The sequence below is a fragment of the Pipra filicauda genome, unplaced genomic scaffold (genome assembly GCF_003945595.2).
Source record: "Pipra filicauda isolate LSUMZ 115617 unplaced genomic scaffold, ASM394559v2 scaffold554_size360964_pilon, whole genome shotgun sequence".
NCBI lineage: Eukaryota > Metazoa > Chordata > Aves > Passeriformes > Pipridae > Pipra > Pipra filicauda.
In genome coordinates this window covers 189,963-217,438 of record NW_024104703.1, presented here as the reverse complement: position 1 = coordinate 217,438, position 27,476 = coordinate 189,963, and the positions used below count along the sequence as shown (strand labels likewise).

At 55.6% G+C, this 27,476-nt stretch overlaps 1 protein-coding gene across 4 annotated transcripts; it reads right to left on the bottom strand.

Moving 5' to 3' along the window:
* Positions 1-10,262: 10,262 nt before the first annotated feature.
* Positions 10,263-25,816, bottom strand: TMLHE (trimethyllysine hydroxylase, epsilon). 4 transcript variants are annotated; one of them, XM_027745458.2, is made up of 10 exons: positions 25,751-25,816; positions 25,398-25,615; positions 23,687-23,765; positions 21,643-21,785; positions 20,218-20,394; positions 19,015-19,294; positions 17,842-17,961; positions 14,444-14,680; positions 13,662-13,800; positions 10,263-12,797 (listed from the first exon to the last, which is right to left on the bottom strand). In XM_027745458.2, the coding sequence occupies exons 2-10, from the start codon at positions 25,588-25,590 to the stop codon at positions 12,666-12,668; spliced, it is 1,500 nt and encodes a 499-aa protein (XP_027601259.2). In that variant the 5' UTR covers positions 25,591-25,615; positions 25,751-25,816; the 3' UTR covers positions 10,263-12,665. The 4 variants fall into 4 exon arrangements, with proteins under 4 accessions (XP_027601259.2, XP_039243264.1, XP_027601261.1 ...); XM_039387330.1 differs by lacking the exons at positions 21,643-21,785; positions 23,687-23,765; XM_027745460.2 differs by lacking the exons at positions 23,687-23,765; positions 25,751-25,816 and having other exon boundaries at positions 25,398-25,474.
* Between the last annotated feature and the right edge of the window lie 1,660 nt (positions 25,817-27,476).

Below are 27,476 nucleotides of genomic sequence, written 5' to 3'. Positions count from 1 at the left end.
CCTCCTGGGTGTTTTGGAGATCCTTGGTACGTCCAGGGGTTAATTCATCCCTGACTCTCTCCGCTGCCCCATTTGCTCTGTGCAATTAGCAGTTGGCAATTAGCTGGTGCCAAGGCCATGCTGACCTCTGAGGCCTCCTGTGGTTTGATAGCCCTTAAACCTGCCAGACTCTGACCACTCAGGGGTGAAGCTGCTGGTTGTGGTTTTCTTGTGTCCCAGTGGCCAAACCTGCCACAAGCCATCGCTTATCCGGGGCTGAAACCAGGGAGTGCTCCGAGTCCAACCCCCTGCTCTTCATTTTAATGTCTGTTTTTCTTAAGTCTCCATCTTACTCAGCTCCTGATACTCATTGCATTCTCCTCCTAAGGCAGGTTGTTTGGAGAGGGGTCCGGGAAAAGTGAAGAAAACAGGATTTCCCCCCATTTTCTTGATCCGAGAGGCCCGGGAACTGTGATTTTTTTCCTACGTGGGAAGGAGGGAAGCGGGGGGCTGAGATGTGAATGTGATGCTGCCTGTTCAAGCAGGAAAATCCAAGGAGGAAGAGCAAAAAAAAAATAGAGTGGATAGGGATCCAGGTTCCTGCTGGCCATAAGGAGTGAGCCCTGCCCTGCCCTGCTGTGTAGGCAGCACCCAGATCCTGGCCCCCCAAACCTCCCAGTGGGGGGCTGGTCCCCTGGAGATGCTGTCCCAGACTAAAGGGGACAGGCAGCAGAGGGGCATGTGGATTTAGGGGGAGAACACCCCAAAACATGCCCTGAAGTCACCTGCCCAGGGGGTGAAAAGTGACACGTGGATGGATGGGAAGGGTGGGGTGAGGTGGATGCTTGGGGTTACCCACAAATGTTAAATAAAGAGAGACTCCTGCAGCTGTTGCTAAAAGTGCTTCTCTACTTCAGGCCTTGGTTTTATGGAGAAAGGGGAAAATGTGCATTTGGCCTCCCCTGGGACTGTTTTATTCAAAAACAAAGGCAAAAATGGGTTAATTTCATTGACATTTATTATGAATGTTGTAGGGGATCTGACACTGAGAGCCCTGAACCCACTAAACCTTGGGGAAGGCTGGGGTTGACTCAGCCAAGTGAGAAACACCCCAGAAGATCTCCATCAGCTGGGAATGATGTCCATGGTGCCAGACATTTCGAAGGACCTGGAAGGAAGAGCAGAGGGGACACGCTGAGCACTGCTGGAGCCGGGCTCTGGCGGATCCACAGGGGCTCTGGTGTGTCCCTCTCCCTGCCCACCCTTGCACAAGACCCTACACCCGGCTGTGGGGGTGACTCTCACCCCTCTGTACCTCCAGTGGTTTTGGCTGGGGCAAAGAGAAGCTGGTCAGGAGGGTGTGATGGCCTGGGGGGCTTTCCTGCAGGGCACAGGGGGTGGTTAAACCCAAACAGCCCCAAGGTGTGGCTGAGATCCCTCGTGCTGGGGTGAGAACTGCCCGAGGGCAGGGTGGGATGGGATATTGGGAAGGAATTCCTGGCTGTGAGGGTGGGGAGGCCTTGGCACAGGTTGCCCAGAGAAGCTGTGGCTGCCCCAAGTGTCCCAGGCCAGGTTGGACGGGGCTTGGAGCAACCTGGGCTAGTGGGAGGTGTCCCTGCCCATGGAAAGGGGTGGGACCGAGTGATTTTTAAGGTCCCTTCCCACCCAAACCGTACTTGGATGCTATGAAACCAGGTCTGCATCTTTCTTGGGGCCCAGGACTTAAACCAAAGCACAGGATAATTTCCATATCCACTCTTTTCACTTCAAGACAGTGTGAATTCACGTGGAAAACGGGAACAGAGGATCTACCTCGCCTTGTCCGTGGAAGAGAAGTCGCAGTCCTCCCGCCTCCACTGCGTCATGTGATCTGCAAGAGGACAAATCCCAGCCTCCAGGAAAACACGGGAGAGGCACCAGGGGCAAGGGATGGGATATTGTATTTGGGGTGTGGCGGCTGGGGCTCACCAGGGAAGGGACACAGGCAATGGAGAGCTCTTGGTGTCCTCACAAGAGCCAAATAAACCACTTTTGAATAACTCACGGGCTGCCTGACGGGTGGGGACAGAGGGAGCCCAGCTCGCCTGGCAGGAGGCGCTGGGAGGTGATGAAGCAGAGTGGGATGAAGAGCTGAAGAAGACTCACAGCAGAGGAAGATGGTGAGGAGCGGGAGGCCCGACACGGCCGCCGTGCTGAGCACCAGGGGGGTCATGTCCACGAAGGCGGCACATCCTTCTCCTGCCACCAGAGAAACCCGGGGTCAGCACGGAGCAGAGGGACAGGCAGGAGGAAGGCAGGTTGCCACCGTGAAAACCCACACTCACTCACACACACAAAAACACAAAGTAAAAATAGACGGGGGGTGTTGAAACAGAACTTTGCTTCTGCAAAGATTTCGCTTCCCTGAAGCTCCCGGTTTGTTGGACTTTTTTTTTTTTTTCCCTTGGAGCAGGTTTGTCTCCAACACTTGAGTTGAAGGGGTAGGGGGATTACATGAGTCGTAGCCTTGGGGTGGGGCATCCCCGCTCACCGTGGCGCTCGTAGATGCTCTTGATGAGGAAGGAGGCCATCAGAACCACCACGAGCACCGCCCCCGGGGCAGCATAGCCCATCGTGTACTGAGCTGCCAAGAAAGGGATGAGATCATGTGTCCAGAGGTGTGGGTGGGGATCTGGCCTCACCCAGGGTCGGGTGCAGGATGCACCAGCCCTGAGTTAGCACAGGAGTTTTCATTTTGAAAAGCTGAGGGTGAGGTTCCACCTTGGTGGAACCACTCACCTGTTTTGCTCTTCAGTTGGGTGAAAATCATGGGCTGGAAGATCACGTTAGTGGAGACCAGGAAGGTGACCACGATGAGGTAGGTCAGGGTGATCTCAGGCAATATGATGGCAACAGAAGGGCCTGAAAGGCAACAGGGTGAGGCAGAGAACCTGCTCTTACACTGTCCACCTCCTTCATCCCATAGTACCTTTCTGTCATATCCCTTCCCCACCCTCTCCTGACTCCAAGCCTTTCCTTGCAAGCAGCCTCTCCATCCCTAGATGATTTTACTGCTCTTCTGTGACTCACCCTGGGAAAGGGCCCTGGGGAAAGGGGAATGGCTGCATTAGTTGCACAGGTGGGTGTATAATCCACATGGTGGTCCAGCCCCACCCCTCTGACCTGGACATCCCACATGGGGAACACACAAATCGCTCCAGATGGATCTACCCTTCGTGTTTCCCGGTGTGACCCCCCCCCCTTCCACCACTGCCTTCTCCTCTGACCCCCACGAGTCTCTGTATCTCCCATGGGGTCCTTGCCCCCCACTCCAAACAGCCCCACAGCCCCCTCCTACCTTCCTCCCGCATCCAGAGGATCCCGGCGGTGCCGTCCAGGATGCAGGCGACGCACACCAGCCCAGCGGTGTAGGCACTGAGCCACCTCCACAGGTCCCCGCCTAAACACCCAGAACACCCAGAGAGGGGGGGTGATGGCTGTGACCCCCAGGAGTCCCCGTGCCATCCCCCAGGGTGGGATGCGCTGTCCCCACCCAGGTACGGGGGGGTGTCCCAGGACCTGGGGGGGTCCCACAGCAATGCTCCTCCCTCTCTCCCACCAGCCAAGGGAAATGGGGGTCTGGCTCCCCCAACTCACTTATTCGGAGCTTTTCAGACTGGCAGACAGGGATGATTAACCCACAGGCCGAGACGACGGCGAAGACCACGGCGACCACTGCAATCCTCAGAGTGTCCTTCAAGGGGCGGGAGAGACCTGGAAAACAGCCACCCGGATGGGACAGGAGTCAGGACACTGGCTGGATGGCTCTGGTGGCTACAGGGCTCCTCCATTACCAGGACAGATTCCATTTGTTTGCCTGCTGGTGGCCAAATCAGCACCATGAAATGTCCAACCTGGGATGGGTACTGCCCACAGGCTTCCCGGACACCACCCCCTGCCCATGACCTGCTCACCATCACCTTGGCCAAGGGCCATCACTTGGGACCTGCTCCAAGAGGGAATGACCAATCTCCTGCCAAGGACTGTGCCTTGGTGGGATCGGAGATCAGGAATTGCTGCTGATCATCCTACAGTGGGGAGCTCCTGTCAACAACACGTGGGCACCACCTCACGGAGAAGGCGGCCAGACTGTGGGGGATGGAGGCAGAAGAATGGGATGGAACCACTCAGGGATGCCCAGGGAAGGGTGGAGAGCAGGGGGAGCTATGGGAGGTGAAACCACATCACCTGCAATGGTGATTTTCAGGGAGGTTTCTTGCCAGCTTATCCCGTTGCTGGCGTTGCAGGAGTAGGAGCCACAGTCTGACTTCTTCACCGGCCTCAGGTACAAAACGCTGCGGCTGTTGGAGAGGTGGAAACCTCTGTCTGGGGGAAGGGGCTGCCCATCCTTCTTCCAGGTGATGGTGTCCACTCTGCCCTCTGCCACCTCACAGACCACCTCACCAGTGGCCCGAGCCACGAGAGCGCTGCTCCAGAGCCGAGGGCGGGACACGGGCTCTGGAAAGGGAACAGGGACACCAGCACTTCTCTCAGACATGGAATCATGGAATGGTTTGGGCGGGAAGGGACCTTAAAGACCGTCTCCTTCCACCCCTTCCATGGCCAGGGACGCCTTGTGCTACCCCAGGTGGCTCCAAGCCCCATCCAACCTGGCCTTGGACACTTCCAGGGAAGGGGCAGCCATAGCTTCTCTGGGCAACCTGTGCCAGTGAACATGACCTGGAGCATCTGTGATGGACACCTGGGCTGCAATTGTCACCACAGCATCTGCCACGGCACAGTCACAGGTGCCTTTCCCTTGGGAAGTCCATCCTGCTGCTGTGCTTTCCAGGACTGGGGTTTGTTTTTTTCGAGCTGAATCATTGCTTTTAATGGACTTGGGTAAATATGGAGCATTTGGAAATGTGTCAGGAAACGAGAAAAAAGTGGAGAAGGCTGCAGATCCCATTCAGATTACGTGTGGTTGGAGGGAGAGGTGGGTGGGGCAGGGCTGTGGGAGCATTATGGCCACAGCATTATTAGCACAAGGACGGATAATGCCAGAGCAAATTAAGGGAATTGCCGGGAGCAATATCGAGGAGGAACTTCTGAGCTATTTCAAGTGCCTCCTATCTCTGTGGCAGCGGCTGGCGCCGGCACACAGCGAGTGTGGGGCCAGGGGGGGCTGAGGGGGGGCTGGGACTCCTCCACAAAGCCCACCCTGCTGGGCTCAGCTCCATCGGCTCTGCTGGCTGAACCTCGGCAGAGTGCTGCAGGGACTCTCTGCAGGTGGCAGTGGGTGTGCAGCACCTCACTGGTCCCTCTGTCATCCCACCAGTCCCTCCGTCATCCCACCAGTCACTCCATCTTCCCCCCATCCTCCCACTGTTATCCTACCCTCTGTTATCCCACCAGTTCCTCTGTCATCCCACCACTCCCTCTGATGTCCCTCCATCATCCCACCAGTCCCTCCATCCTCCTACTGGTCCCTCTATCCCTGGACTGAAGAGTGGAAAACAAAGGAGGGAATTCCTTCCCAGGATGGAGCCCAGCCCTCTGTCTCAGCCGGGCCCCCTAGAAGGTCTCCTTGGGCAGCACCACCAGATCTTCTCCCCTAGGACAGGGTGGGAGCCTCTTTCCAAGGTCTCCTTGGTGCAATCTCCATACATGACAGGTTCAAACAAGCTCAGGCCTGGCCCATCAGCCTTTGCTCAAAATCCCTTCTCCAACCCCCCTGGTCTGGCCGATGGTCCGTGTACAGTCAAATTCCACCATGGCTCTACCTGTACCCACTGCCCCGCTGCTCCCTCCCACACCCACCACTCACTGAGGACTTCCAGCAGGATTTCCAGGCTCTCTCTGTCTTCCCCGCTGACAGTCACCCTGTAGATGCCACTGTCGCTTTCCTGGACATCCTCCAGCGTGAGGGATCCGTCGGACGGATGGAAAACAACTCGTCCCACGTAGGGCGCGTGGATGGCTGGGGTGTGAGAGCCCCCGTCGTGCTGCAGGATGGTGTGGGAGCTGGTGCCATTGGAGTATTCCCACCGTGTGGAACGGCTGTGAGTGACGTTATCCAGCCCAGGGAGCAGCACAGAAGATCCCACAGCAGCAGCAGCTCTTCCCTGGGGGGGTCCTGCTGCTCCCACAGCCTGAGGCAACGGCACCAGTGGTGGCACTGGGGAGAGGGAGAGGGGCTGGGATGGGGCTGGGAGCAACTTGGTCTAGGAGAAGGTGTCCCTGCCCATGGCAGGGGGGTGGAACTGGATTCTCCTACTTGAGGTTTTGTCATCCTGACCTAATTTCCATGGCTTATTCCCAGTTCATAGAATCCTGGAATAGTTTGGGTCGGAAGGGACCTCAAAGCTCATCTCGTTTCGCCTCCTGCCATAGGCAGGGACACTTTCCCCTAGACCAGGCTGCTCCAAGTCCCCTCCAGCCTGGCCTTGAACACTTCCGTGGATGGGGCAGCCACAGAATTTCCAGTCTTGTTTGGGGTTGAACATGTCCACACACTCCCAGCACTGGGGGATGCAGCCACTTCCCCAAAATTCCTGTGCTTGTCACAACTTGGGCTCTCACAGGTGCTCAAGGACTTCAAGAGGAGCTGCTGTGGGAAGGTCACAGCTCCCATTCCCCCTCCAAAAAATGAGGATTCTAGGAAAGCTGAGCAGAAATCAATACTGCAGCCTGATCTTGTAAAGTGGATTCTTTAAAAAAATCAGAAGGTGAGGTTAAAGGAGGGAAAGAGAAGGGGAAGAGGAAAAGAAGGAAAGAGATCCCAGCCCATCTCCAGACACCCGACCCCAAACACCCTCAGCCACATTTCCCAGCAAATGAGATGGGATGAAAACATCTTCCTGAGCCTCAGAGCCTGGCAGTGAGGGGCAGTTCTCACAGGGGGGATTCTCACAGGCTACACAGCCTGTGTTTGCTCTTCGTGGTGTCTCACCTCCTGCCTCGATAAGCAGCTGTTCACCTGCATTCCCACTGCACCTCCAGAGACAGCAAACAGCCCTGGAAACAGTCCTGCTGCTCCCACTGGGGATTGTCATGGGGGATTTTGCAGCACAGGTGGGAAAGAAAATAGATGGGACAATCCAGGTAAATCTAGTTCACCTGGTGATTTTAATTTCTCATTCTTATGATCTTGGAAACCAGCTATTTTTGTGCCTTCCTGCCCCCCAAACTGTAGCTGTGGAGGGACAAAAAACAATTTAATGACTAAAAACCCTTTTTCTCTGGGAAAACACTGTTTATACGAAACATGCAGAACCACAAGCTGTAGGAAAGAGAAAACACTTCATCCCAGGAATCTTTTACAGCTGCAATGGCCAAAGCTCATCCTACAGACCCTCAGAGCTCACTGACACCATTCCAAAATCGAAATATAGGGTAATGGGTTTCCTTTCTGTCTCAGATGCTCATCCTAAAAATCTTTGTACATTTGGAACTGGCACAGGTTGCCCAGAGAAGCTGTGGCTGCCCCATCCCTGGAGGTGTTCAAGGCCAGGCTGGACGGGGCTTGGAGCAACCTGGGATAGTGGAAGATGTCCCTGCACATGGCAGGGGGTGGAACGGGATGGGTTTTAAGGACCCTTCCAACCCAAACCATTCCATAACTCTATGATTTGTGTTTCCAGGCAGCCAGTGAGTATCTAAAGAGCACAGTGGCATTGCTCACATAACTGCAACAAAATCTGGGGTTTTACATATATCATGATTTTACATATATATTTTTAACACATACGTATATATGTTAATATATATGTGTTTATTTTTGCATTATTACATCTCTCAGCCCCAGTATAAATCTGTCTGCAGCCGACTTTTATTCCCGGAGCTGTGCCTGGCTCTCCCACCTCCTCCCTCCCTGGACACACACACACACACACACACCTTTCCGTTCCAGGTTAAGCCTTTTACCCCTCCTAAAAAGTTCCAAAGCTCCGCCGAAGCCTCTCCGCGGGTTTGGAGCAGGCGAGGACCTGGCGCGGAGCCCACGGGACGGCACCGGCTCCCAGCGCAGCCCAGCCCGGGGCCACCTTACCTGCGAGGAGCACCCAGGTGATGCCCAGCAGCTCCGCGGGACGGCACCGCAGCATCTGCCAAGGAAAAACAGCCCCGAGTTTCCCTGATTTCGAATATCCCCTTGAAATTCCCCCGCTGGGATGAGAGCCCAGGTGAGGCTGTACCGTCAGGTTCGCCACCATGAGGATGGATCCCCGACGCCGTGGGTATTCCCAGCCTGTTTTGCTGCCGATGGCTCCTCTCCCTCCGTGCCGCCTCCTCTTCCCGGGAGCCTTCCTGGCAGCAGTGACAGCTCCCGCTCTTGTCCCCGCGCTCCCGGGGATGGGAAGGGAAGGCAGAGCTGCGACGGCTCCGGCACCGCGCGGGGACCAGCTGGGGCAGGGCAGGGGGGTCCCACAGGAATGGGAATTACAGGAGACATCCCACACCATTTCTGTGCCCCGCGGGCAGAAGATCCATCCCTATTCCTTTCCCACAGCTCCTCTCCCACCCCATCCCTGGAGCTCAGCTCCCGCAGTGCAGTTTGAACTCGCTCCCACCCCGGTTTGGGGGGCAGGGGCTCGGCCTGGCTCCAAAACACTCGTCCCACTGGGAGCAGCTTTTCCCTCCAGCTTTTGGAGGTGGGCTGGGATCATCCATGTCCCACCGGTTTCCTGCAAAGGGAATTTCAGTTTAGGGAAGAGACGCTCCTGGGATCAGGGCCTGGGGACCAAGTGTCATCTCCAGACTGAGGGTGCAGAGGGATGAGGGGCTGGGGAAGGTTTGGGCTCTGCCCCCGAGTGCTGGGAAAGCTTTCCTGCCCTGCTGAGCACAGCCAGACCCCTTGGACTCCCATGGAGCTCCAAAGCCAGATGCTGGGATAGGAGAGCCCTGGGGGAAGCATTAGGAGAAAGGGGGTGGATGTGGATGGTTGGAGAGCACCAACACGGTGGCACCCGTTGGCTCCATCAGCCCCGGCCACCAGGCAGGGAGGGAACCCAGCCCCCAACTCCCACCTCCCAAAGCACCTCCCACCATGTGCCCAACACTCACCTTCCCATTCCTTTTCCCGCTTCCTGACCTTTTCTTTCACCACCTGCCTCCTTACCTTTCCCCCACCGTTCCTCAATTTGTTACCTCCATGGAATCTCAGAATGGTTTGGGTTGGGAGGGACCTTAAAGCCCATCCTGTTCCACCTCCTGCCGTGGGCAGGGACATCTTCCACTACCAGGCTGCTCCAAGCCCCAAATGAGGAGTGAAGCTAAAAAAGGAAACAATTTTCAGCTGGGGTAGAAGCAACTTCTGTTTCACCCGAGTCCTGTGAGGAGCCAAAGGCTCCTGGTGGCACCAGAGGAAGGTCAAGGGGTTGCACCAAAAGCTGCACCGGAGGAATTTTGAGAGCTGGGAGTGAGAAGGGGGTGTGGGAGTGCACTGTGGGAAGGCAGAAAGCTCTGGGACACACTGGAGGGAAAATGGGGTGGTTTGGTTTCACTGTAGGGCGTAGGGCTGAGGACTCTGGGAAGCCCCAAAAGCTGAAGGAAGGGGTGCATTGCACAGCCAAGGGGTCTCAAGGGAGGAATTGGGGTCTTGGGGGGACAAGGGAGCAAACAGGGATGTGGGGGGCACCGGAGGGCAAACGGAGCAGCCTGGAGAGGAGAGAGGGTGAGTGGAGGCAAGCGAAGGGGTGTGTGGGGTGGGGGGATTGCTCAGGGTGCACAAGGTGAGGGAGGGACAGCCCCAGTGGCAAAAGGGACCAAAGTGGGGGCCCTGGGATGTGCTGATGGGAACGGAGGATCCCGGGGTACACACCAACACCGGGTCCCACCAGGCTGGGCCGGGCTCAGCTGCCTTCAAACCAGCTCCACTTTCCTCCAGGCACCTTCGGATCCCCCAAACCGAGCTCTCCAATTCCCTCACATCATTCCCGCTCCCTGCTCCACCCTTTGCCACGATGGACACGGCACCCCACGGCTCCTTAAAAACGTTCCCAGCCACAGAGGCTTTGAACAGCAATTCCGGGGCTTCTCCAAAGGAATGGAGAGAGCAGAGCAGAACAAACAGCGCCGGCACCACCGGGAACTCCGAGACCGCACTGGGATGGGACTCGTGGGTTTTTTTAAACACCAATTTCTGGCAGCTTGTGCCATCGTGTGGCCAGGGAAAGCAGAAACGAGGAGAAGCCAACTGGGACGCACTGGGCTATGGCTCCTCATGTGCATTCCCCCCTCGGCTGCGTAAACCAGACTTATCTTCGAGCTCATCAGTGCTTAAAATACATCTTTTGTTAAGCTGGTGACTTTATAAATGATTTATTTGAAGAGTCGATTTCTTAGTTTGGGAAAAGTCTTAAACACATCCATTGGATCCCCAGAGTGCTGGGAAGGAGGAGAAAGCAGTTCAGCGATTGGCTGAAGGAACGGGAAAAGCTGGATCACAAACCCTGACCCGCTGTCACGGCAGCCCCGCTCCGGGACACGGCCCAGCAAACACCTGGATGGGACAGGTGGCACCTGCCACCAGGTCCTGCTCCTTCACAGGGCTTTTGGATGCTCACAAGCTGCCCAGGAAGAATTTAGCCCTCTTGGGAAGCGGGGAATGGTGAAACAAGATGGAAACACAGCTCTCCCCCCTCCCTGTTTATCGTGGGGGTGGGTAAAGGATTTGAAATATGAGGAAATGTGTTTCTTCTGCATTCACTGGGGACAATTTTCCCCCCAGAATAGGTTCCAGAGTCCTGGTGAGGAGGGGGTTGGCTTGGGGCTGGTTCATAAGGGGTTGGTGTCTGCAGAGCCCAGCCCAAGTCACCACATTCCTTGTCACAAAGGCACCTCTGTCACAGCAGTGTGGTCAGCACCCTTTGGTGGGGTCTGCCTTGTGCCATGGAGTAAAAACAGATTTCCAGCCTGCAGCTGATAAACATGGAGTTCTGAGCAGGGGAAGGAGAAGCTGATCTCTCCAAGGGAAGGTCCCACGGTACCCAAGTGTTTCCCTCAGATCCCAGGGGCACAGGGAGGAAAAAAGCTCAGGAACCCTTAAAGAATTTAAAGAGGGTTCCAAATACAGATCAAGAACCCTTTGTCCCCTCCTTTTTACAAGTAACTGACTGCTTTGGGCACCAACTCTTCCAACAGCAGAAGCACAGGGTGGAAGCAGCTCAGGAACGTGGAACTAGGATGGGTGAGGGACACCACATGCTCCTGCTGGGGTTTGCTGCTTCAACAGGATTATTGGAGAGTTGTGAAACTTCCCCTCTCAGTTGTGCAGGTGGAACTGGCACCTAAGGAGAACCTATAAAGAAGAAATAGTGGGATCTGTCCATTCAGTGTTTGGATCAAATGAGGGAGCAAGTTCAGTGCCTGCACTATGGGCACAGAGCAGCTCACAGAGCACAGCCAAGAAGGGCTCAGCCCTGCTCTGAGGTCTGGTCAGGGCAGAGGGAACAGCCCAAAGAGGATGAAAAATAATCAAATCCTAAAATGCCCTCTTGGTTCTGAAATCCCAATGTTCTTGTAACAAAAGGATTTGCTTTTGTTCCTTACCCCGTGGCCTTTCAGTGTGCCAGATCCCAATTTACCCTCCCATCTCCTGGGAGCTGAAAGGCACTTCTGATACCGTCAGAACGGGAAAATTTGGGGGAAAAAAAAAAAACATTCCCAAAAGGTCAGGTTTGTGCAGCAGGCAGCGTGATGACAACCTCACACAAATTCCTTAGGAAAGGACGGGAGAGAAGGCACAGTGGGAAGTTTGTCAGCAAATACTGTGGCTGCTGAGTGTCACCCTCAATGCAAACAGGCAGAGGGAACACCAGCACGGCAGTACTGGAAGTCAAGGAAAAGTGGGAATTCCACCCCTCATCTAACTTGGTCATCTCTGCTTCCCAACATGCAGATCTTGCTGCTTCCCTTTTCCTGCTCTAACCTAAATCTCCTCAGAAATGCCCAGGATCTCTCCAGGCAGCACGGCTTGGATGACAAGGAGAAGATCCTGAAGATTTCCACTCTGCTCTGCTAAAAAAATTCCTAAAATTGGTAGCTGAAAAAAAAAGGCTGAACAGGGAATAATGCAAAGCTTCTAAATCCTGAAGGCACTTGCTTGGAGGAGCATTTCCTAAGGTGGGGTTTAACCAGAGCTGAGGCACATTGGAAAGGCCAGGCTGGGAGCACGGACAGCAAGAGCTGACTGTGCTCAAAGGCAGTCCCATAAAGATCCCAAAACCTTTGGCTTCCACCTGCTCCCTCTCCTGAGCAGGCACTGGGAGCTGCCTGGAGAGGGTGGAGATGTCTGAGGTATGTGCAGTGTCTGTGTCATGGGGAGGCACCAGCACAGCGGGCTTGGAGCACGGGGAGGGGCACCAGCATTCCTGTCCCACCACGGGGGTGGGATTGGGGCTGCCTGCCCTTCCCATGAGTAGGACTGGGGGGCTGCCTGCCTCTCCCAGAGGAGGGATTAGGAGGCTGCCTGCCCCTCCTGGAGGTGGGACTGGGGAGCCCTTCTCACAAGTGGGATTGGGGGGCTGCCTGCCCCTCCCATGAGTAGGATTGGGGGGCTGCCTGTTCCTCCTGGAGGTGGGACTGGGGAGCCCTTTGCGCAAGTGGGACTGGGGGGATGCCTGTCCCTCCTGGAGGAGGGATTTAGGGGCTGCCTGCCCCCCCCCAGAGGTGGGACTGGGGGCTGCCTGCCCCTCCCGGGGCCTGGGCTAAGCCTGCAGCCCCAGCAGCCGGGCCGTGTTGAGCACGTCGTCCCTGGTCAGGTAACAGCCGCAGAGCTGCCGGTACCCCGTGAACGCCTCCCGGCCGTGCAGGACACGCCAGTTATCCACAAACAGGGCCTGCAGGACAGGGAAAAGGTCATCAGCAGGACAGCAACCACGGCAGGAGAGGTCCTGGAGATCCCTGGAGACTGGAAGAGCAGGTAAGGGAGTGCCATGGTAGGCATGACCCTCCTGTTCGACACTGTGAGGCTGCAGCCATGGGATCCAGCAGAGCTCTTTCACCTGGAGCCAGGAGCTGTGCCTAGAAGATGACAGGTACTAAAACAGAAGAATTCTGGGCTGTTTCTCTGCTTCTCCACTGCAGAGGTTGGGCAGTAGTTCACCAGCAACAGCCAGTGGCCATCTCAGAATCCAAGAATGGATTGGGTTGGAAGGTACCTTAAAGGTCATCCCATTCCATTCTTCTGCCATGGGCAGGGACACCTTCCACCAGCCCAGGTTGCTCCAGGCCCCTTCCAACCTGGCCTTGGACACTTCCAGGGATAGGGCAGCCACAATCTCCTGCCTCTGCGATCTCACCCATGTAAGGGGTCAAATATAACCTCAGAACTGTAATTTAGTTCCATCAAAATAAACTTATCTTCTGGAAGAAGTTAAAGGCTGAACTCTACGTGTTTCATCCCCTTTGCTCCCGAGGGTCCTCATTTCAGTGACTGGAAAGATCTTACTTCTCTCTCCCAGCTGAGACTAACTTTCCTGAGGCAGAGCTTGACCTAAACATTTCTGCCTTACCTGGAAGCTCACATTCCTTTAGGACAGCAGGAACACACAGAGGCCACTACTATAACACAAGGCACCTCAGAGCAGCTGGAGGGAGGAAAGCTGCCACACGTGGAGCTCTTAGCTCAGCGGCAGGACACCCGTGGAGCACCCTGCTCCCTTCCCTGGACCAAACCCGCATTATCCAGCTCCAAGTCCCACCTTGCCTGGCTTCAGCTTGACCCACAGCTCGTTCTCTGGCCGCCTGAGCTCGGTGGTGAGCGCGCGGTGGGCGTGGTACCAGCGGCGCACCACGTCGTGCGGCACCGTGTTGATGACGGCACGGTCGTAGTTGTTGTACCTACGGGGGGAAAAAAGAGACAAGGGAGGGCCCAGCATCACTCCAGCTGCTTCCAAGGGAACCTCAGGAGCCTGCAGGGTTAGCCAGTATTTAAGGGAGGATGCAGACATGACCAGGGAGGTCACGCTGCAAGAGCAGGACTATCGGGAATACGCAACACCAGGAGTAAGAGGAGTTTCCTGTCAAGGTAAACCTCTTATTCCTGGTTTTTTTAGTCTGAACCCTTTCCTGAGGGTTGTTCAGACTAAAAGTGCAAAGCAGTGCTGGACAACCTCCAGCACTGAGCCAAACTGGAGTTCCAAAAAAAAAAATCAGCCCAAATTTCCTCTAGAAGGGATCAGTCTGCGCTCTCCCTGTTCCCTGCATGCCAGGAGAGCTCCTAGGGGCTTCTCCAGACAAGGGCTGAATTCTTCTGCCGCTCAAAGGGAGGGCATGGAGCTGCAGGGAGGATGCCAGGAGTGAAAAATGAAAGCTCAGCACCGACCCCCACGTTTGTATGGGCGGTTCTGACGCTTCCTCTGAAGCGGGAGGGACACTCAAAACCACGCCCCTCAAAACCACGCTGGTTTTTTAGTTCACAGCCTCTTCTGGAAAACCACCCCGTGTCCTCCCCACGAGCAAGAGGCCTCACGCTGGACGTTACCTGATCAGGTAGAGCTCGTTGTTCCAGGGGTACACGTTGAGCACGGGCCCCACCCCGATCATGTGGTTGTGGCAGCCCCCCACGTTCTCCACGTACTCGTGTTTCAGGGGCACTCTGCTGAGCAGCTCGAAGTGCTCCGGGGCCCGGCGCAGCACCTGCTCCGCCGCGTGGAAACCGTCCACCAGCAGCGTCCGCCCGCCCGTGCCCTCGTGCTTCAGGCAGTGGAACACCTGGATGCTGGTATGGGAGACACCACCCCAGAGCAGTGACCTCGGCTGCCCGTCCTGAGGGCACAGAGGGCTGCTCCACCTGCCCCCCGGCCGCTTCGCCGGGCCTCCGATCCCACACGTTTTGCTGCTTCCCAAAGCCACTGATGTGAGCCTGGGAGACTTTAGGATCAAGTTTGTGGCACCCAAAGTCCCAAACCTCACTCAAAGGAGGCTGTTGGGCTGCTCCATCCCTGGAAGTGTCCAAGGCCAGGTTGGACAGGGCTTGGAGCAACCTGGGCTAGTGGAAGGTGTCCCTGCACATGGAGCAGGGTGGAATGAGGTGAGTTTTAAGTTCCCTTCCAACCCAAACCACTCTGGGATTCCAGGATTGTGTTCTAAGTCCATCCATGCAGCAGGACACAGAGGTTCAAAAGCATAAAACCAGCTTCCTGGAACAGCTCAGAACGGGACAGTTAAAAAAATGCTGGATGTGCTGGTGAGGTGAAGCCTCTGGGGTTCTCTTTGGAAAGCCTGGAGCAGAGGAGTCCCAGTGAGGAGCTGACCTACAGGACATCCCCTCCCTAGTGGGAAGCCATCCAGCTCAGCTTTTGTCCTATTACTGCTCTGAAGCTTCTCTTCTCCTTCATCCAAGCAAGGTAGGCATTGCACTGCCAGGAAAAAACACACAGGAGTTGCCTCCAGCCACCTACTCCCAGTTTTCACTTGCTGGGAAATTAATGGGGACCTTCTGGAAAAGCTTTTATCTTCCAATCTCCCTTGGGGGCCTGTTATCCCAGTCCCACAGCAGGTGATGTGGCAGGACCTGCCACCCCACCCTCACCTTTTCACCTGAGTGCTCTCACCACCTTCCACCCACAACAGCTTCAGGATGATTTTAGAGTGAGTCCAGGAGCACTGGAGCAAAGGACACCCCGTGCCTGGGGGCAACCAGCTCCTGGGGCAGCCCAGGGCACTGGGAAAGCCTCCAGGGCAGGCTCAGGTCCCTGAGCAGTGAGAAATGCTGCAGCCTCCCACAGCCTGGGGATTTTCCCTTTAGAAGAGGTTAGGAAAGCCAGAAATTCCTGGTTTTCCTACACAACTATGATTTTGCAGAATCCCAAGCATTAATGGTCAGCCCTGCTCATTCAGTGATTGATGTACTCCAGTTGGCTGCAGGTGAGAAGACCCTACCTGAGGGGAACTCTTCCAAGTGGAAAAGAAAGGTGTAAAAATAGCTCTGGATTCTGGTACTGAGCACTTCAGTCAAAGCTCTTCTGAAGGCTGAAGTTCTGATCACTAATTACTTCTTTTATTTGGCTTTGGGGAAGATTTTGTGAGCTTCCAAAACAAGTCAGCCAAGCAGGTAGGTCCCAAAAGCACATGGGTCCTGCAGGTTCCCGGGGAATAGGGAAGCAAACTAGATCTGGCTGGAAATGTGGGGCACTTCCAGATCCTCAAGGCCCAGTAAAAGCCACTTACTTTGCTCCTGACACTGAGTTGCTCCAGAACAAACACTACCACCCAAAGCTTCCTGCCTGGCTGGGCACAGCCAGGTACATCCAGGTCAATCCACCTTTCCTGCTCTGAAGGGCTGCTCCAAAACTCAGGTGCAGCCAAAGATCTCACACCTTCCATCTTCCTCTGTTCTTACAGCTCTTTTCCCATTAGGATGTTTACCAAATTCACAGCCTCACTTGGGAAGGGCTAATCCTGCCCTGTGGCTGGATGGCTTCTCTTTGTGTCCCTAGATCCCTTTGGGATCACAGTGCTTCCACCTGTTCTCCCACAGGCCATTTCCAGATGATTCCCCTCTTGGGAAAGCAGACAAAAAGAAAAAAGCTAGAAAGTCAGTCTAAGTCATAGAATCCTGGAATCCCAGAGTGGTTTGGGTTGGAAGGGAACTTAAAACTCACCTCATTCCACCCTGCTCCATGTGCAGGGACACCTTCCACTAGCCCAGGTTGCTCCAAGCCCTGTCCAACCTGGCCTTGGACACTTCCAGGGATGGGGCAGCCACAGCTTCTCTGGGCAGTCTCCTGCACTTCCCTGTGAACCACAACGAGGGTTGCTGCCTTCCCTTCTCTAGCTGTGGATAAAACTCCCAGCCCAGAGGCTGGATGAGAAGAGCAGTTTGGGAGGGCACATATGGGAAAGAATGATGCAGCTACCAACTACTTTCCAAAGCCCACACGGGTGTGAACTGGGAAGGACTGGGAAAGCCTGGTTCCTGAGTACCTGCAGGGCTGCAGCACTGCCAAAACACAAAGCCCAGCCTGGCTGGACTGAGGCACAGGGATTGCAGGAGCACAGACACCACAGGCTGTGCCAAGGGAGCTGCTCTCCCTCCTTTCCTGGAGGACACAGATAACAGACCTCAGCCAGCAGAGAGGCAGGATTAGGTCAAAGCAAACTCCTGCAGCAGCTCTGCCCAGCAGCTGCCACGGGGCACGGGGTGCAGGAGCAGCTGGGCTTTCCCAGACTGCCCAAATAAAACCCATGGATGATTTCTGTGAGGCTGGAAACAGTGTGACACTTGGAGACTGAGAAGGGGGAGTTCAGAAAGGACTGTTAGAGGAGCTTCAGGGTAGCACAGAAATTACTACAGCCCTGAGCCCTCTGTGTGGCTACAAAGCTACCTGAACTGCAGTAACACCCAGCTCTCCAACAGCCAAGTCCTCCCCTGCCTGCATTTGGGAAGATCTGCAAGTTCCAAGCACAGGAAGAGTGATCCACTGACCACCCCACTCCACAGGGATCACACCAGGGTGTGCAGTGACAGGACAGGAGCAGCGGCCTTAGGCTGAAGGAGGGAAGGGTTAGATTGGATATTTGGAACAAATCCTTCCCTGTGAGGGTGGGGAGGCCCTGGCACAGGTTGCCCAGAGAAGCTGTGGCTGCCCCATCCCTGGAAGTGTCCAAGGCCAGGTTGGAAGGGGCCTGGAGCAACCTGGGCTGGTGGAAGGTGTCCCTGCCCACGGCACAGGGTGGGACTGGATTAAGGTCCCCCCAAACCCAAGGCATTCTGGGATCCTATGATCGGACAGGCCCCAGAATTGCTGTGTGACCAGCAGGACATCCCAGCAGCAGCACTGGAGACAAGGAAGCCTGTGCTGGTGGGAAAGGCATTGTTGTGGCCTCACTCCTGCCTTCTGCCTGTGTCTGGGAAGCAGCAGCAGCAGCACAACGTACCCACAGGGCTCCTGGAAGTAGGTGGTGTCCGTGTGCCGGTCCAGGGCCAGTTTGGTGTAGGCTGTGTCTCCCCGGGAGAAGTCAGAGGTGAAGTACCACATCCTGCCATAAATGGTCTCCCTGGAAAAGAGTTATGGAGCAACGTGGGGATAGGGCTGATCCCCTCTTGCATGCAAAGTTACTCCCCTGCATCCTAAGGACAGAATAATCAAAGTAAAACAACTTGACAAAATTTACAGTCAAGAGACAGTGCTTCTAATCCCTCTTCAAGCATTCAAATTCCTCTCTTTCCTCCCAAAAGGCTGGTGGTGACAAGTCTTGCTTCCTCTCCATAAATACAGATGTTTTCACACTGAGCATCATCCCCAGTCAAATCACTTCAGTGACACAAGGAGCTGCCCAAGTGCAGTTAGCCCTTCCTTGTACCCAATAATCCCATTTCTTCTTCCCAGGATCCTGTGTTTTCACCCACCTCATCCCTACAAACATACACAGGAGGGAAGGGACAGCAGTAGGGACAAACAGCACTCAGGGGCTACAGAGGGAGGACGTCTGGAGACAGAAGCTGGTTGGATATTCCCTGGAGCCCCTCATTCCTATTTGGAGTGACCATTCATTACAAAAAAATCCCTCCTTTTCCAAGGCAAGTCAAACTGTTTCTGCAGCTTGGATAAAACTCCAAACTCCCTGCCCAGCCTGCCATGCTGGTGGTGCTTTACACAAACGCAGCAGACACGTTTCTCACTCTGTTTTTCTTTAGTGAGAGCTATAACCGGTTTTTGAAGTTCCTGACTCCCAGGGCTGGTTTTTGATGTCCCTGGCTCCCAGGGCCAGGCTGCCCTCCTGACCCCTCAAGTCATAACAGGAAATGTCTCTCCTTGCAAAGCTCTGCTCTTCCCAGACAGCCACTTCCTTCAGTCCCCACTCTCTACCCAGTCCCACTGTCACAAAAGTCATCGTGTGCTCCCGGGGCAGCTCCATAGCCCAGGGACTCCCAGCCCTGTCACAAAAGGGGGCAGATCCCACCGTGGGATCCCCCATCCCAGGTCAAGTGGGGCAGCTGGAAGCTGTAGAAGACCCAGAGCTTTTGCCTGCAAACCAGGCCGTGCCACACAATACACAGGATAAGGACACAGCACCTTTCCAAACAAGGAGAAGACAAGTCCCAGTTACCTGATGATGCTGATCCTTTCTGCCAAGATTTCCGTGTCCTCTTTGGTGGGAGCGACGTTCTCCACAAAAGCGATCCCGTACAGCAAGAAGTTCTGCAGGAATTCCTTCAGGCCCTCGTCCGTCTCCAGGAAGCTCCGGCAGTCAACGGAGGGGACCTGGGCTTGCCGGTAGATCTCTGCATTCCAGAGGATCCGGGGGTGCATCACCTGCTTCTTCTGCCCCTCGTAGCTGTTCTTCACCAGCCACTCCAGCCCATACCGTGTCACGTGTCCGTCCGGCCCTGGGACACGGGACAAAGGGCACAGTCACCACTGAGCAGCCCGGGATTGTGGTCATGGCATCAGTCAGGACAGGCCTCACCCCTCTCACCTGTCTGGACATGGGCTCTCTGCACCCTGCTGCCACCCAAAACATTATTAATAAGGCCACGAGTCCTGAAAAAATTGTTGCTGCAACAACTCCCTCCCAGTTCAGGGCTGCAGCAACAACTGCAAATTCAGAGTGGCTGCAACTCCCTCCAAAACTTCAGGGCTGCTGTAACCACTTCCAAATTCAGGGCTGCTGTAACCACTTCCAAATTCAGGGCTGCTGTAACCACTTCCAAATTCAGGGCTGCTGTAACCACTTCCAAATTTAGGGCTGCAGCAATTCCAAATTCAGGGCTGCAGCAATTCCAAATTCAGGGCTGCAGCAATTCCAAATTCAGGGCTGCAGCAATTCCAAATTCAGGGCTAAGTGGTGCAGCCTCCGTGGTTTTGGTTGACAGGATTCCAAGGAGAAGCAAATCTCTGAAGTCAAGACCTTGAATAAAGGCAAGCTCCACCAAAAGGAAGAAAACAGGAGGGAAACTGAGGAATAAGGGCAGAAAATGGGCATTGTGACCAGGGATGACACCATCTTGAACACTACCGTGTCTTGACCCATCTGCTCACCACCTGCACTTCTGGGGTGCTCAACCAAACCAAGCAAACACCCCCACACTGCACACACATATTTCTACATAAAAAAAAGGGCTGGGGGAGGAAAACCAGACGCAATTTAAGGCTGAGGTGTGTTTACAGTAAGAGCAGCATTTAAAGCCTGCTCACAGCTCAATACCTTCCCAGCCAGCCCCCGATTTTGGGATAACGCCGCCCTGTCCCGGCAAAGCCGAGCGGGACCCATCAACCAAACCAGAAAGGGCACGGGTGCTGTGGCACTCACAGGTGAGGAAGAGCGTGCTCTCGTCCACCCGCACGGCCTGGGGTCTGATGGCCAGGTCCACGCTGGCCGTGTCCAGGCTGCGCTGGTTGGTCTTGGCGTTGTAGCAGGAGGCGGAGCGGCAGTGATCCCGCAGCCACACGAAATCCAAGCGCATCAGGGTGTTCCCATACGTGAGCTCTGCAAAGGGTGGGAGCAGAGGATGCTTTGGGGCAACAGGGAGGAAAAACCAGAGCCCAGAATGCCAGCCCAGAGCCCACGCGTTGTGGTGCCGCTTACAGGGGACGCAGAGGCGCCTCTTGATGTAAATTGTCACATGAGGAAGACCAGGCAGGACATCTCAGCAAAGGCCTGGCTGTCAGGGATCCCACCAGCTTCCCTTCTCATCAAGTCTACAGGACATCTCAAAGAACCATCCCAGAATGGTCTGGGTTGGAAGGGACCTTGTGGTTTATCCAGTTACACCCCCTGCCACGGGCAGGGACACCTTCCACTAGCCCAGGTCGCTCCAACCCGACCTTGGACACTTCAAGGGCTGGGGCAGCCACAGCTGCTCTGGGCAACCTGTGCCAGGGCCTCCCCACCCTCACAGGGAAGAATGTCTTCCCAATATCCCATCTAACCCTGCCCTCTGTCAGTGGGAAGCCATTAAACTGCAACATCCCCTCCTGCAGCGGGAAGGAGCACGGCTGACGCTCGCCCTGTGCCCAGACCTCCCTCCATCATCTCTTCAACAAGTGGTAAATTCAGAGCTGCACATCCACAGAGTTGTAGAGCCCCAGCATAGGAGTGCAGAGAGGAGTCAACCAAAAAAATCATTAAACCTCTCACTGTTCCATCTTGGGACAGTTTGGGAATACTCAAAGCCCTTTAGAAGGGCCAGCACAGGCAACAGGAGAGCCCTTCCCGCTCTAGTCCCACCCAGCTTTGAAATTCAGGTATCTGAGGTCACTTTGCAGTGAGAAAACTACAATATCCTTTCTGGGGGCCACTGTAAAGTGCTGAGCAACTTCCTTTGCTTCCAAGTGACTCAGAGCACCAAGATCTAACTGGCCTCAGGAGCCATCACCCAGGAGAACGTGCACCAGTGGGGGCAGAAGAAGCGGGAACACGCCAGATCCTCCCCGCCAGGAGAGCCTGAGCACAGCACAGAACACGCTGCCTGACAGGGCAGGGCTCAGATGCACTTTTTGAGCTGGAATCCCTGGATTTGACTTCTGATTTAGCACTGCCTCGCTTATCATAAAAGACTTGCCGCCAGCAGACGAGCCTGCTCCGTCCCGCCTCTGGGAATTCCCAGAGGGAACCAGCGTGCTGGTGATTTCAGAAGGGTAAAAAAAAAAAAAAGCATCACTGGCAGGGAACGGGGTCTGGAAACTCTCCCTGCTCTGCCCAGGCGGGCTCAGCAGCAGGAGCAGGCACACCTACCGAGGTGGTCGCCGTGCAGCTGCCAGGCACAGCGCAGGGACCGCGGGGCCGTGTGGTGCCCGCGCGCCAACGCCGCCACGCTCCTCGGCCACCGACGCCCGGAGCTCCCCCGGAGCAGCCACGCCAGCCTCTGGCACCACATCCTGGAGTCAGGAGAGAGAGAGAGAGGGGACAGGGAACAAGTGATTTGGGGCATAAAGCCCAGCAGGACACAACCCTGAGGAGACATAAAGGAGATCCCGGGATCCTGTGAGGGTGGGGAGGCCCTGGCACAGGTTGCCCAGAGAAGCTGTGGCTGCCTCATCTCTGGAAGTGTCCAAGGCCAGGCTGGATGGGGCTTGGAGCAACCTGGGCCAGTGGAAGGTGTCCCTTCCACTGTCCAGATGAAGCTTGGTCATTTTAAGGTCCCTCCCAACCCAAACCATCCCATGATTCTACGACTTATCAGGCAAAGCCATTCCAGAAAGACAGCTGTGCAAAACAAGACTCTCGTGCAAAACAGGGGCAAAGCATCATCTCTGCAGGTCTTTTCCCCACTGCAGCATTCCCAGTTTGAATTTACCACTCCTGGATGGAACTGCAGCGATCAGGGAAGCAAAACGACCTTGGTTAGGGAAGCAACAGCAGAGGAATCCAGTAATTAGGTCAGCTCTAGAAAAAGCAGGCAAAACAACGAGAAGGAGGAAGATCTCTGCTGCTGGTGAAGGACACAGCTGGCATGGAGGAGAAACCACTGTGGTTAATTTTAGGATAGAGATTAGAAGGCAATTTCTCAGAGGGAAATTTGTAACAACTCTTCAATGCAAGGAGCGAGGGCAAAAAAACTGCCAAGTTTTAAGAGGCGAAGCCTCAGTCCAAACGTCCCGTTGTGTTTATGAATTTCTGGGGGCCAGGTCTAAACCCAGTGGGATTTTAACAGCACTTTGAAGTGCAGAGAAATGTGGTATCTCTGGATAAGACACAGGCTCAGAAAGCATTTCTTATCCCAGACTTCTGATTTTCCTTCGCTTTCTTATCTGGAGAGCACAGGCACTGGGGCTCTGGCTGCCCAACCTGCTTCTCCACTGCACAGATCTCAAAAGTTGGTGATAACAACTAAATCCACAGAGGTGCCACATTCCCAGACAACAACTTGTTAAGCAGGAAAAAAAAAAACAAGACTAAAACCCAGACATCTCTAGGGGGAAAAAGTGGAATGCTTTTACAAAAGAAGGTGGTTTGAGATGAAGACACACTTCAGCCACAGGTTCCTGGGTCAGCTTCAGCTCTGCAGAGGGGCTGCAGACCCCAGCTGGCTCCAACCACTTTTCCAAGATATCCATTCCCCATTCCCCCTCTCCAGCTTTGAAAATCTAGTAGAGTAAAAGGAACGAGCCCAGTTTGACGTGCAAACTCGATAACCAATTCTACAGCTACAGAAAACCAGGAGCTGCCCCTGATGTTTGCTGGCTTTAAAAGTTTAAAGAAATTATTTAAATCCCTGACCCAGTGACTCACAAAGCTTAAGATGAATCTTTGAGAAAGAGGGAAGCTCTGTCTAGTTTGGCTTTTGGATCCACTACCCGATGGGGGGTGGAAAACAGAAGGAATCTTGTTTGCACACTCCTGATACCTCCTCACCCAGAACCTAAAATCGCCAGGAAAAGCTCATGCACAAACCCCATTTGGCACATGACCTGTGCCTGGGGCAGCTCCAGCCTTACTTTGATCTTTCCACACTCATCCCTTTTATTTCATCCTCTCCCAATATCAAAACTGAGCAGGGAACAAACACAGGTAATGTGAGGTGACCCAGATATTTAAATCTCATCAGTGAGACCTCCTGCTGCTCTTACTGGAAGAAAACACCAAAGGCAGGCCAACAGAGAGCCTTAAGTTCAATCTTTCCAAGAAAGACTAAAACTAAGAGGAGCTAAACCCCCAAAAAATATGAATAAGAGAGGATTTACATTTTTTGTTGTTTAATCAGAGCTGACAGCTCCCTCCTGGCTGGAATGAGCAACATGAACAGCAAACTCTCTTCCTGCTCCTCCTGCTCCCTCACCTGTATGCTTTCTGTTGTCCAGACCTTGCACAGCTCACCTGGGCAGCAGTGAAATGAGAGAATTCCAGACAAAATCCCCCTTGAAAATCAAAAAACAAGGGCAGGAGGGAGAAGACATTAAACTACCAGGTGCATAAACACACGTGGTGGGTGACACGGAGGGGCAGGCACAGACCCACGCTGGGCCTGACAGGGTGAAGAGGAGCAACAGAGCTGGAGGGAAAAGCAGAAAACTCAAAGATGTCGTGGTCTGAGGAATTCCAATCAGTCTTTGGAGAGAGAAAAAGGACAGGAGATGCTGTGGAAGGAGTAGGAAGGAAGGATGGGCCTCACAGGGGGCTCATCTGCCAGGGCATTTCCCGCCTGGCCCTGCAGTTTGTCTCACAAGAAACATTTGAAGGAACTAAAACTGGTTTTAAGCTCTTTGAGGAAAAGCCACAATCCCCATTCTGAGCAAAGAAAATGCTGAAAAAACAAGTAACTAAGTGGTGTCAGCAATGGGAACGTCTAAGGAAGGGGAACCCCCACAAATATTGGGGTTTTCACCAGCTTTTAGCCAAACCCCCCTGGGCACAAGGTGACCCACTGCCCTCCCTGCTCTGCTGTGCCCAGACCTGCTCCAGCACATCCAGCCTGTTTGTCCAGCTCCTCTGAAAAAAAATGACGAGTTTTGCATGAAAAACATTTCAAACATCCATCTGCTTACACTCACACAGCCTTTCTCACTTCTGGAAGCACCTGGCTAGAGCCAAGGTTTCTGATCCATAATAAACTGGGAAATGTCAGTGGCACAACAGCCTCAAAGAGAGAGGGAAAGAGAAAAGAAATTGGTTTTCGAGCAGCCTGAGAAACACTTGTCTGCAAATCTCATGTCCTGCTGTCTCCTGGCTCCAAAGGGCTCCTTCAACCTGCCAGTTCTCCCTGCAGTGGAGGGAACACCGAGGAAAAGAGGAATTCTGCAAAGGCTGAGCTGCCTTGAGGGCTGTGCCAGGGCCAGAGGGGCAGAGAGCACAAGCCCAGGGGACAAACCAGACCCCCCAGGATGGCAGCACCTCTTGGACAGGACACAGGCAGAGTTTAACAGCCCCAGCTGACCCAGTTAATTACAATTAATTACCACAGAGACAAAAGGCAGACTGGCTGTTCCCTGCTGAGCTCCTGCCTCCCCCCCAGACAACTCCATCAGATCTCAGCTGTCAGGAACCAGATTCCCCTTCCAGCCCTTCCCCACGTGGGATTTCAATGAAATTAAGGAGCTAATAAAGACATCCCAGGCACTGCCAGCGTCACAGCTACTTCATTTTCCTGGAAGTAAAGGGAATGATCTGCTCACCCCATTTCACACCGACCACCTGACTCCAGGCCCCATTCCAAGAACCTTATTCCAGCCCTCCTGTTTGCATCTATCCCGAGCAAAGTCCTTCCAGGCAGCACAGATTAACAGAAACAAGCTCTAATTCCCTTTTTTTTTTTTTTTCCCAGCAAAGTAACCAGCCCTCATGGTAGAACCCCCAAGGGGAGAGTTACTGGAATAAATTCCTATTTCTAAATCACTTCATGCATGTGCCCTGGGTCCTGCCCGGGCACAGAGGGGCCAGGCAGCTCTCCCGGGCAGGGAGGGGTATTTTTTCCAGGGAAAGAGGGAAAAAAAATAGAGGGAAAAGACACAGGATCTGTCTCGATCGCTGTGCGAACCCCGGGGCTGTGTCACCTGGGGCTCTGCGGGCGCGGGGCTGAGCTGGGGGGTGATGGAGCGAGGCTTGGGATGCAGAACGGATGGAATTCCCGAGGGTCTCCGCTGCTGCTCCCGGCTCTTCCCTGCTCCTTCCTCCTCCTCCTCCTGCTGCTGCTGCTGCTCCCTGCTCCCAGCAGGCCGAACGCGCCGCTCGGAAGCTCTCACACATCGAGGGAACCGGCGTCTCGGGAACCCTTTGGAGGGGGACAAAAACAAGGGAAAAGCCACGTTACGAACGCGTCTCTCCGCTAAGGGCACCCGAGCGCAGCCCCCCGAGCCCCAGAGGGCAGGACAGGCCCCGGGGCGGGCCCGCCGCCCCCCCGACCCACCTGGGCGGCTCCCCGGGCCCGGCCCCGGTGCTCGGAGCGGCGCTGCCGGGCCCCAGAGCCCGCGGGCGGCGGCGGGGCCGGGCCGGGAGCAGGGCCGGGGCCGCCCCAGGCCGCCCCGGGGCGGGGCCGCCGCCGCCGCCATAGAGATGCGCGGGGCAGAGCGCCCGCAAACCATACAGCCGGGGCGGGCCGGGGACGGCAGCAGGACGGCAGCGGCGCTGAGCGGGGCCGAGCGGGGCCGAGTGGGGCTGAGCGGGGCTGAACGGGGCCGCCACGGTACCGGGAGCCGCGGGCCAGAGCACCGCCCGCGCCATAGAGAGCGGGGAGGGGGGGGCGGATAGAGAGCCGCGCACCGGCACCATAGAGACGTGCGCGTCCCGACAGCGTGGGGTCGGCGAGAGCGGTGACAGGCTGGGGGCATGGGGTAGGGCGCAGAGAGGCACTGCCCCCTGGCGGCCGGGCGGGTCGGTGCGGAGCGAGACGGGGAGCGGCGCTGCCCCGTCCTGGTCCCGGTCCTGTCCCTGTCCTGTCCTGTCCTATCCCATCCCTGTCCGTTCCCCTGTCCTGTCTTGTCCCATCCCTGCCCCTGTGCCTGTCCCCGTCCCTGGGCCTGTCCCCCTTCCTGTCCCTGTCCTGCCCTGGTCCCTATCTTATCCCTGTCCCTGTTCCATCCCTGCCCCTGTCCTGTCCCCCATCCCTTCCCGTCCCCCTGCCTTGCCCCTTTCCCCGTCCCTGTCTCTTTCCCTGTCCCTCTCTCTTCCCCCGTCCCTGTCCCTGTCCCTGTCCCTTTTCCCTTTCCCTGTCCCTGTCCTGCCTCGCTGCAGGTGGCGGGTAGGGGGAGGAGGAAGGGGTGGGGGCGAGATACAGACACCACCTTTTGGGTTATAAAACGCTGATTTCCATCAAAACGCACCGGAGCAGCGGCTCGTACGCGGGGAAGGCAGCGGGGCCCCGCTGGAGGGCCGCCTCGGCCCGGCGGTGGGGCTGCAACCCCTCGGATCCCCCTCCCACCGCTCCCCCCGGGACACGATCCCAGCCCCGCATCCCGGGCAGGACCCCGCCGGGTCCCAATCCCCGGTGCTCCAGGTTGTTCTCCAGCACGAAGCATCCACAGGGGCAGGGGCGTGGGACCGAGCTGGTGGATCAGAAGGAGCCCCAGACCCGAAAGTGGGAGCGGCAGGAGGCACTGGGGACTCCCCGAGAATGGATGACACGTGGTGGCACTGGAGCCCTGGCGTGTGGTTATCTGAGGATTAGGTTACACTGGTCAGACACAGAGAATTCCAGGATGGATTGGGTTGGGAGGGACCTTAAAGCCCACCCAATTCCACTCCCCCGCCACGGGCAGGGACACCCTCCACTCAATCGGGTTGCTCCAAGCCGTGTCCAACCTGGCCTTGGACACTTCCAGGGACATCTTCCTCTGTGCTTAAACGTGATGGTGCCTCGCCAGGTTGGGAATGAGGCAGGATGAAGTCTCAGCGATGTCTCCCTGGATTGGGAATGGGGCAGGATGAGGTCTCAGTGGTGTCTCCCGGGGTTGGGAATGGGGCAGGATAAGGTCTTAGCGGTGCCTCCCCGGTACCTGCGCAGTCAAACCAGCCCAGAGAAGCACGCGGAGCTTCTCCCCAGTGCTGTGCCGGAATTTCCACGCCCGGTTTTCCAAAATCCAGATGTTTTGAGCCTTTCCAGTTTCCCTGCCGTGGCACTCCCGGGTGTGTGGCTC